Below are 11,141 nucleotides of genomic sequence, written 5' to 3' on the forward strand. Positions count from 1 at the left end.
TTGTTCTGTTGCCCAGGCTGGAGTGAGTGCAGTGGCACGATCTTGGCTCACTACAACCTCTGCCTCCCAGGTTCAGGTGATTCTCCTGCCTCAACCTCCCAGGTAGCTGCGACTACAGGTGCATGCCACCATACCCAGCTAAATCACAGCTTTTTTTATGGCACAGGAAAAAATTGCTCTTAAAAGTCTATTTTGGTATTCATGTATTCACTCATTTAACAAATATTTACTGAATGCCCATGGGCTGAGCCCTGTAACAGGGGCTGCAGATACAGCTGTGAATATGACAGCCAGTTTCCTTCCCATCACAGAGCTTAGACTTTATTGAGGGGCAGAGACCATAAACCAATAAATGAAACAATACATGTTGAAATTATGTCAGGAAGTAAATATTAATATGTGCTATGAAGCAAAACCAAAGCAGAGTAAGGGGGTAGAGAGTGTCTGACTACAGGGGAAATGAAAGACTCTATTCATAAACATTTGAACAACCCATCAGAATTCATCAGAATGATTTACTTCCAACAGCATAGTTTTACTTGGAGTGCTAGTGGTTTTAAATCATCTTATCTTTTAATACTTAATATATCTGCGTGAGGGGGTTTCCTCCTAAGTCCCTCACAAATGTAAAACATACCCTAGGGTAGGCACTTGTCCCAAGCCAAGACAGGTGCTTTGAGCATGTTCTGGCATTTATTTACGTTGAGCCTCCACACACCCGCGGGCACAGATGCTGCTGGCTCCATCACGCAGAACCTGTCATGCATTAAGGCTTATCTTTCCCTTGAAAATGCCTTGATTAAAAAAAATTTAAAAAGCAAGGAGACCTTCTAAAAAATAAATTTAGGAATACCCATCCACAGGTAGTGTACATTTACTGTTCTCCTGCATTGCTGCGCATGCCAGCCTTGACACACAATGCCAATATTTAGTGATTAATCAGATTGCATAAATGCCAACTGCATGCTTTAAAACTGGAAGTATTTACTACTCCTAATTTTCAGTGCTATAAGAGAATGTAAAACGCCTTTTGTTTCAGTAACAGTGTATACTTTTTGACAATAGGGAAATTAAGCTACTGTTGAACAATGATTGTTTATTTAGCTTTCTTATTTTAAATGTCAGATGTACTTCTGCTGACAGACAGGACTTATTGCTCCTTGACTGCCATCATGCTTGTATTGTGCAAATAACACTAACAGCGAAGCCTTGAGCTAAGCACATTCTGCCTACTAGGTGAGTAATCAGGTTATTAAAAAAAAATAAAGGCATCAATGCTTATTACTTAAGCTGCTGTGTCAACAAGATATCAAACTTTCAAGTGGACTAAATGTTTTGGGTCAATTTGAATAAACGTGTCATTCTGTCTATCAGAGGAGCTGTCTAATACCGAAGTGAATTTTCTCGTGAAAAAGTGAGTTTCCCATCATCAGAACTGTATGGGGCAAGGACTTCCTACAGCCCATTCTATACAGAGTCCTTGCAGTCCCTCAGAAATTGAATCCGACAGGCTTGGGAGCTTCCCGAGCTGAATTCTCCACAGTGGCTGAACTGCCTATGGGCTTCCTGATTTCTGTCTCTCTTGGCAGTCATAACCATGCAACCTACTCTATAACAACTGAAGCAGGGAGCTTGAGGGGCGTCGTCCTTGATATCAGGCTCACTCACCTCCATGCCAACATAAATCTGATCTCGTCACTACCTGCCTTAAAAATACTGTCAATGGTTTCTCATGGTCCTCAGAATAAACACCAGCTCTCTTTCACAGCATCTACAATACCCTGCCTGATCTGATGCCCACTTACCTTCCAGTCTCATTTTGTCCCCCTCCAATCTCAGCTCTGTGACCCTCCCTCCCCCAAGTGGCACTGAAAAGGCCACCAGGAAACAGGGAAACATGGCGGAGACAAGGTGTGGACCAAACCATGAGCGGCAGTGTCATTTCTGAAAACCTTCCCAAGGAGGTTCTTTGTTTTTAGTTTTGTATTTCCTGAAAAATCGTGGTGGAGTCAAGAGAGTTCCTCAACACCCCACACTCAGTCAGTTCCCCCTATTGTTAGTATCTTTCATGGTGTGGCACATTTGTCACAACCCACGACCCAGTATTCACAAAGTATTATTAGCTCCAGGTACACTTCAGTCAGATTGCCCTAGGACGATCAAAACTAGCTGTCTTTTTTCTGTTCCAGGACCCACCAGGGGACCACTCTACATGAAGCTGCCATGTGTCTTTAGGCTCCTCTAGACTGTGTCAGCTTCTCAGACTTCGTTTCTAATGACCTCAACATTTTGAAGAGTACGGCTCAGGTAGTTTGCAGAATGTCCTGAATTTGGTTTGTCTGATGTCTTTCTCATTATGAGACTGGGGTTGTGGGTTTCTGGGAGTAAGACTTCTCATCATATTGTATCAAGGATGCAAACTGTCCACATGACGCATCACGGACATTGACCTTGATCACCTGGCTGAGGGAGCATTTGTCATTTCCCCCATCTCCAGAGTACTCCTTGGAAGGAAGTCACTCTGCACAGCCCACATAACGAGTGGGGAGTTATGTTCCACTTCCCTGAGACGGGAAGTATGTACATAAATTACTTGGAACTTTACTCCATGGGAAATTTGTCTATTCTATTCTATTATCTTTTATTTGTTCATTGACATCAATATGGACTCATGGATACATATATAATACTTTGTATTATATCCCAAAACTGTGTGATTTATTTGATCACTCGAGTTGGCCCAGCTTTGGCCACTGGGAGCTCTTTCAGTGGACTCCTGCTGCTGTGACACACACACCCATCATTGTGTATGTTTCTGGGCACTTCCTTCCTTCCCGGCACTGTAAGATGCTCCAGGCTCATCTATCTTCCTTGTTCCAGCACTGGAATCAGCCATTTCTCCAAGAAGCCTTGGCTCCTCTTATTGGAGAACGGTGTAAACCCAATTTCTGGGTGCTGATGTGCTCTGTGCTGCTGGAACTGAGAATGGTTTTTAAAGAAAATAGTGGATAGGTATCTTTATTGTTTGTATTTATCTTCTTGGATCCTTTGGAGTATAAGCCATAATTGTCTGGTTTGTTTCTTGAACAAAAATAACATTTAATAAGCTAGAAGAGATGATAATAGGATAATATGGCAAAAGTGAATGTGTTTGTCAGACTATAAATAAAGCTCTACAGAAATATAAGGTGTTATGACTTTAATCAGCTTAAGGTAAGGCCCTGTGGGCTTCTAGACTTTGGTGAGTCAGTCTGACAATATGAGAAAACAAACGAAAGGCAGTTTCAGTTTGCTGAAAATTGACTCATTTAGCTACTACTAATTTTTTACTTCTGATCTGATGTTTGGTCCATTTGAAAAACTCCATCAAGTTATTACTTAGTATCTCTACTTGCATACTGCTTTTGGCCAGAGAGAGATTCTATTTAGAAAGAAGCACAGAAATAAAGTTGTTTAATATTTACAAATAACCTCCTGGAATGCTAAAATCTTGGACTTTAGCCTTTCCCTTCCCCCTCCCCTCAGATTCTTTGTGGAAAAGTTGAAGGAAGACAGCATAAGGAATTCTGTAACCAGGGGCAGAACCCAAAACTTACGTGGCTGTGGGGAGAATCTTTCCAACAGGACCACCATGGATAAATATGGTTATAAACTAAATTGATAGTTTTGTCACAAAAATCTAAAGGAGCTCACAGGAAAAGAGGAAGATTTTACTGTTGATCAATGGACGTCAGGCAGGCCTCTTCAATGTCAATGAGAATAGATAGATTGTGTCATTAAAAAAAAAAAAAGAAAAAGGAAAAAAGACTTGGGGATTGTGTAGAGAACCATCAGGGCCCCAGATCCACACTGCTTACATATCCTGCCTTCTAAAGGCCAGTCACTTTCATGTCAGAATTTAAGGATCAATGGAGAGAAATGTAGCAAGGCAGCGCAGAGAGTATGAACCCTGACAATATGACCTGTGTTACAGGAGATTAAACTTGACACAGGATAATTAAAATCTGAACCTAAAAACTCATTAAGATGCATTTAATTAAGAATTTAACATAACATAAAACACAAAAAGACCAAATAGTTTACAGAGGAGAATAAGAAAACTTACATGAGGAATTCATCTACCATTCAAAAACTGCTGAACTAAGACAGTTTCCATTCCTAATAGCTATATAATTCCACCTATTTGTTGTAGTAAGCAACAATTCTGCTTCCTGGTGGGGGCAAAATACTACTTCCGTGCTACTCACAAACCTCAGCATGTCTGTCTTTTTTAGAAAACTGCTCATTTTCTAAAGTGACTGTAATGGAAATGGAACCTTAGATCATGCTCACCATATCTGTTAAGATCATACTTAACAAATATTTTAAAATGTATTTTATAAAATGGTAAAATGAATGGAAATGCCATATAATCATGGTTTATTTTAAGCATAAACTTTAAGTTCTCTTATTACTCAGAAATGTGGTTTAACATAAGCCAAAAACCACTGTGGGGGTAAGAGATGAACAGCAGAAAAGCTTAACACTGACAATGAGAGTTAAACCTTACCCCAGATACCTCAGCAATTAAGAAAGTTGGTTTCAGTCAGGTATTGCCACATGTGTTTAGTGGAGGATTAAGTGGCTGAATGTCATGCCATAATATATATCTTTATGTAAGCTATTATTGTGTTTAAAAATAGACAAGGTCATACTGTTAATCTGTAACACTACTGCCACATGTCTGTACACACACCTCACCCCATTCAGAGATGGACTGAGAAAAGAAAAGGCAGATTAAAAAGAAGTGTTTTGGGCTAGGCATGGTGGCTGACACCTGTAATCCCAACACTTTGGGAGGCCAAGGCAGGCGAATCACATGAGGTCAGGAGTTCAAGACCAGCCCGGCCAACATGGCGAAACCCTGTCTCTACTGAAAATACAAAAATTAGCTGGGCATGGTGGCACATGCCTGTGGTCCCAGCTACTCAGGAGGCTAAGGCTGGAGAATTGCATGAATCCAGGAGGCAGAGGCTGCAGTTAGCAGAGATCATGCCACTGTACTCCAGCTTGGGCAATAAAGAGAGACTCCATCGCAAAAAAAAAAAAAAAAATTATTTTAAAGTCAAATCACATTTTACCTCCCACAGGGAAATGAAGTGACTTTCCCAGGTAATTTATAGATAGTAAGCGGCAGTCAGTGACTGCAAATCCAGTTCTATTTCACCATATGATTGTTTTCTTTCTCTGGGGAAGAGAATACTGTTTTAACCACTATTATGTTGCCTTCAAATGGTATTTGGTATGTTAGATTCTTTAAGAAAAGCCCCTGCTGCTGCTACAACTTGTCTTTTTTCCTGTGAGGATCACTCTACCTAAAGTTAAGCAAAGGAAAACTGCTGAGTAAATACCTTGCAGCCAAGAGTGAGAGAGCACAGATACATGGTTGCCTAGCAGTGGCCTTTCACTGATGAATGAAAAGCAAACATCAGGGAAAAATGAAGCAGAGGAATTCTGTGTGCTCAGGGACTTCCTTTAACGGGGTGTTGGCCTAGTTGGAGAGGACTAGAAATGGCCGAGGGACTCAGAGCTCTGAGCAGAGCCCTGTTCCCAAGAGATGACTCCTTCTGAAAAAGATAAATAATCTAAAAGTTTGCCTATGTTGTACTTATTATTCAAAAATCAGAAGCATTCCCTATTTGACTTGCCTGAATGTGTATCACTCAAAGAGCATAAGTGTAATTACAAAGGTATTCTGACCCTAAGAAACACAGTCTTACAACTAAGAAGGTAAAAAAACGCTGTGATTTGATTAGGGAGGTGCATAATTTGAAGGCAGGTATTCATTTGCATTTTGCTACATAATATAATTCTTTACATTTATCCAGGAAATAGTTCAACAAAATATATAAAGTACCTGTAAAAAGTTACATTTTCACGGAAGAAAACTGCCAACGAGATCCCATATGCTTTTATATTACAACTGTCAGTAATTTTACCCATCCCTCCTGGTGATACCCCAGTGTTAAGGCTGTGAGCCATCACCTAAGACCTGCTGTTGTGGGGTACAGGCTGACTGCCTCCAAAAAAATGAGAAGCCACTGTGGGTCTTAGCTTACAAATCCAGCCCTATGACGTGACAACTGGCATAAACCTCTTTGCATGTCCTGCATTCATCTCTGACATGAAACAAATCATGTGAATGAATGAGATCTGACAGAACAGCATTAAGAAAAATATTAAAATGTAAAAGCAGAATTGTTCCATTGTGTGTGTTAACTGGAATCTGAATACTTTATCATCTCTGGTTTGAATGGTGGACTTGTTTTTCTCTCGTGTGTGAATTTTAGTGTGGAAAATATTAAGTTTCTTAACACAAAATTGTTTTGGATAAAGAACAGAATTTTTAGAGAGTTAGTTGCAACATTCTGGGAAGCTGACTAGAAAAACACACCAGCCAAAAGATAAACACTGAAAAAGATTTACATTATTTTCTTTTGAAAAAAGATCTACATTTTTTTCTCCTATCAGCAAATGTTGAGGTGCAGACAGCATGGAAGGCCTGGCCTGGGAAAGGTTGAGCCAAGCGCAGCTGCGGGAGCCCACACTTCACAGAAACTCACTGTTGTTTCAGAAGAAAAGGCTGCTTTGCTGCCTCAGCTCCTGGTGGGCTGGTGCTACCAACCACCAGCCAAAAGTACACAAAGTACACAATCGGTTGCTTATTACGACGTGCTCATTGCTTCACTTTTGCCTGGGTCTGCAACAGACCCTGAACTAGATGTCTTGTCTGACAGTACAGGCAGCTGAGGAGCTTGGTCTGCTGCCTGAGGTCCTGGTTCAATCCCTGGCTCTTCCACTCACTACCTGGTGACACGAGCAGACGGGCTGACTTGTTTATTGTCTCTAAAATGGGGATCATAATTCCTACCTCATAGGGTCAATCAACGGATACATGGAAATCCCTACAACTCTCCCCAGACGTGGCAGAGTTCAGTAAGGGCCAGTAAGGACCAGCTATAAATGGCGGCTGCATCAGCATGCAGGCTTCCTCACTCTCCATCACAAGGATGGCTCCCGGACTGTGGGGCCCCTAGACTGGCTTCTCTGTTTCATAAACTTGCTGTGGCATCGGGCAGATTAAGCTTGACCTGGACACCCGTGAAAAGCTGATGGAATGAACGAAATCTCCAAAAGAACAGGAGGTTTGTCTATGCGTCTTTCACTATTTCACCTCTGGCACTTACAATCATGCCTGGCACATAATTAGCACTTCACAAATAATTGCTGAATAAATGAATGGCTGAAGGCAAGAATCTGGAATTCTGCTAAACAGGAATCTAGACATTAGATTCAATAGTCTTAGGCAAGGAGACATTTAAGTCACACTCTTGACTACGCAAACCTACTCAATTAGTACAATGAAAACCACACATCTCCAATATGGACATAGTTCCCATACGCAGTTTTTGAGAGAGTCAGAAAATTTTTCAAATAGGCTCAGCTGCAAATATAACCATCGATATATTGCAAGTATCTAGTAATATTCATGTCTTCCTCTGAACATTTGTAAGAAAATTTCAATGTTTTTACATTCATACATGAAAAATCATGATCACTTCCATTTACAATTAAATTTTCAGTAAAAATATTCAAAAATTTACTGAGAAAATTGCATTGGAAAACAAAAATTGAGATACCTCAAAGAGAAGATTTAATTAAGTTCCAATTTTTCAACAGGTTAAAAAAAAAAAAATCTAACCCAATGCCTTGGAATTTCTTGAAAATGTGTAGCTAAACTTTCAGAAAAATAAATAAAGGAATAAAAAATAAACGGGTTCTTTAGGCTAAAAAAATACACTGTGATCTGTTAAAATCTAAAGGCAAATTTTCTGAGAGTTTATGACAAATAAAACATTTTTCTATTAGAGTATAAGCAACATTTTGAAAGCTAAAACCTGAATATCCTGGTACCTGATTAAATCATGGCAACTAAAAATTAATATACTTAGGACACAGTGAGACAGATGCTTAGAATACAATGCACAGCTAAAATATTTCTTTCTTTTCAGATGATGTTTTGCTCTTGTTGACCAGGCTGGAGTGCAATGGCACAAGCTCGGCTCACTGCAACCTCCAGCTCCCGGGTTCAAGCGATTCTCCTGTCTCAGTCTCCCGAGTAGCTGGGATTACAGGTGCCTGCTACCATGCCCAGCTAATTTTTGTATTTTTAGTTAGAGACCACGCTGGTCTCTAACTCCTGACCTCAGGTGATCCACCTGCCTTGGCCTCCCAAAGTGCTGGGATTACAAGCATGAGCCACCGTGCGCAGCTTAAAGCATTTCCATAAAAAACAAAACAAAACAAAACAAAAAACATTTGGAGAAAGAGAAAACAGCTTTCATTATAGATAGTGCTATTTTGGTTTTGTTTTACCTTCAACCATGAGCATGGGCTCCCTGCCTCCACCGTGGGCCAGCATCTCCCTGCGATAGCGTTCTCCAGCGGCCCTGGGGAAGAAAGAATTCATTACAGACATCTGCTTGCACAGCCTGCCCAGCCTCCATTAACACTTGTCTTGAATTCTCAAAGGAAGCCACACTGATGTCATATTCCTAAAAGCTGCCACTGTGTGACAATTTGGCCCTTAAGTTATTTTCTTGCTTCTAAAAATCAAATTCTGGCTTTTAAGTTGTTCTAAAATAAATTAAATCAGGTGTGACATATTCTCTGTAAGAGGATAACTATACTTATGGCTTTCTGTTTTGTTAACAAGAGGCTTCACCTTATAAAAATAATTATGTATTATACAACAGTGGTCCCCAATCTTTTTGGGACCAGGGACTGGTTTTCTGAAAGACAATTTTTCCACAGACCAGGGTTGCTGGAGGGCATGGTTTCAGGATGATTCAACCACATTACATTTATTGTGCATTTTATTTCTATTATTACATTATACATTGTAATATATAGTATAATAATTATACCACTCACCATAATGTAGAATCACTGGGAGCCCTGAGCTTGTTTTTCTACAACTAAATGGTACCATCTAGGCGTGATGGGAGACAGTGACAGATCATCAGGCCTCAGATTCTCATAAGGAGTGCTCAGCCTACATCCTTAGCATCATAAGGATCACATGTGTAGTTCACAATGGGGTTCCTGCCCCTTTGAGAATCTGATGCTGCCCCTGATCCAACAGGAGATGGAGCTCAGGTGGTGGAGTGATGGAGAAAATCCAGATGAAGCTAGCTTCACTCGCTCACCCACCTCTGCTCACCTCCTGCTGTGTGGCCCAGTTCCCAGGACCATTTGTGGCCTGGGGGCTGGGGGCTCCTGTTACAGAATCAATAAAAGATTATACTTTATTCTCTGTAAGTTTTAGGATTATTTTAAATGAGGCTTGAAATTCTTTATGCCATTAAGAAAGAATTCGGGATGGCACCTAATAAAGAGATAAAAAGAATACTCTAAAATAAGAGTGAAGGGAGAGAGGTTGGCAGGAAAAGGTTCATCGCACCCGAAAACCTTGGTTCAGGATAACAGGTAACAGACCAGCAAACCACTGGAGTGTGCTGGTGGGAAAGGCCCAGTGGAGGCTGCCTTGTTCCCCGTGCCAGCTGGATACACCTACGTACAGAGTTCCACAAGGAACACCGTCTATGACAATATGTGAATGTAGGTCTTGAATAATTTTTGCCATACATCTGTCAAAGGAATGGTACCTAGAAACAAGCTATTTAGTACTTTAGTACTCTTTTGTATTTTATGAAAAATGCAATTCCTTTAACACACATGACTATACACTCTCATGAGATGGGTTAAATAAATTTTGATATTGTTGCCATTTGAGAAGCTCTGGAGCCTCTTCACATGTGGGTCATTTGGTGAACATGGTCTTTAATCAGACTTTGTGAGAGCATTACAGCATTAAAAACATGCTGACATCAAACACTAGCCCTGGTCACAACCTGAAGTCAGTGCTAAGCAACGCAGGAAGCCTGCACTGAGGCGAAGCCTCCTCAGGGGCAGGGGTAGCTGAGAGGCCCTGCCTGACTCCTGGCCTGGGCACGCTGAGCACGGCATGTAGTGACCTGACCCTAAATCAAATCCCTCCCGACAGGCCTCTAGCTCCTGGCTTGCCTCAGCTCTGCAATGCCTGGCTTTCTGATGTAGGCTCCAGCCTGGTTATTTTTTTCAGAAGTGAGATCAAAAAGGAGACTTTGACAGAGGTTAGAAATTTTCTAGTCCAGTGCGCATTTTTACTAGCTTACTTTAATGTGCCCGTAAAAGTATGGCAACTACATGTCTGGGCAAGAATGTACATATAAACAAGACATAAATATTAGAAACGTATGTATTTTATAGTATGTGCTTTTCTACTTCAAACAAGATGACATTTGCCTATTTTACAGAAATCTACAGTAAAAAGTTATAATCCCTGAAACTGATTTACTGATGTCAAGTTTGGCTAAAGAACCTTAAAACATAAAATCTGAAGAGCAGACCAAACGTCCACAGTCTGCAAAGGACAGAAGACAAAATATATGTGAGTACCAAGTTGCAAAATATTTAAAAATTCGATGACATCTCACATTCAGGTTCAAAGCACTTGAAACAATGTGATTATTAACTTGAGAAAATCCAAGCCTACGTCAAAGTGTGTGAAAGACTGAGAGGTGAGGCAGAGGTGGAAGGAGATGAAGCCAGGAATGAGAAGACCTAGATGATAGTCTCAGTCCAGGTGTTAACGGTGAAGCCTGAACAAACTGCTTTCTCTGAGCCTCAGTTTCCTCTTAGAAAAAGGGCTGGTTTCTGCCAAGACTGCTGTGAATACTATATGAAAACTCTAGGACACTCTAAAAACCAAGATAAAGCAGTAAAAATATGCTCATTAGCCAGAGCTCCCTGAAAAGAATCTGGAGATGTAGTTATTTGTGTGTTGAGAAGATAAATGCTCAAACAACTCTGACAACCACATTATAATTACTGGTTTGTATTCAAAGAAAGTGCCTTCTAAGGAATCATAGGACCTGCCAGTTCCTGCTGTTAGGGGGATCAGGAGGCCAAATCAGGGAGCAAGAGAAGAGCACCTGCATCTCTTCAGCCAGCATGGGATCCCCCACACCCCTCCAGCCAGCATGGGATCCCCCACACCC

At 40.8% G+C, this 11,141-nt stretch overlaps 1 protein-coding gene across 2 annotated transcripts in view; it reads right to left on the minus strand.

The window, feature by feature from the left end:
- LOC108293389 (mitochondrial intermediate peptidase) overlaps positions 1 to 11,141 on the minus strand; it is a 163,527-nt gene that overhangs the window by 19,716 nt on the left and 132,670 nt on the right. For both annotated transcript variants that reach the window (XM_037733523.1, XM_017514721.2), the window contains exon 18: positions 8,416 to 8,489. In XM_037733523.1, coding sequence (XP_037589451.1) covers positions 8,416 to 8,489 — 74 coding nt within the window. The remainder of the gene's footprint in view (positions 1 to 8,415; positions 8,490 to 11,141) is intronic.

This window comes from Cebus imitator, unplaced genomic scaffold, assembly GCF_001604975.1.
Source record: "Cebus imitator isolate Cc_AM_T3 unplaced genomic scaffold, Cebus_imitator-1.0 Scaffold536, whole genome shotgun sequence".
Lineage (NCBI taxonomy): Eukaryota > Metazoa > Chordata > Mammalia > Primates > Cebidae > Cebus > Cebus imitator.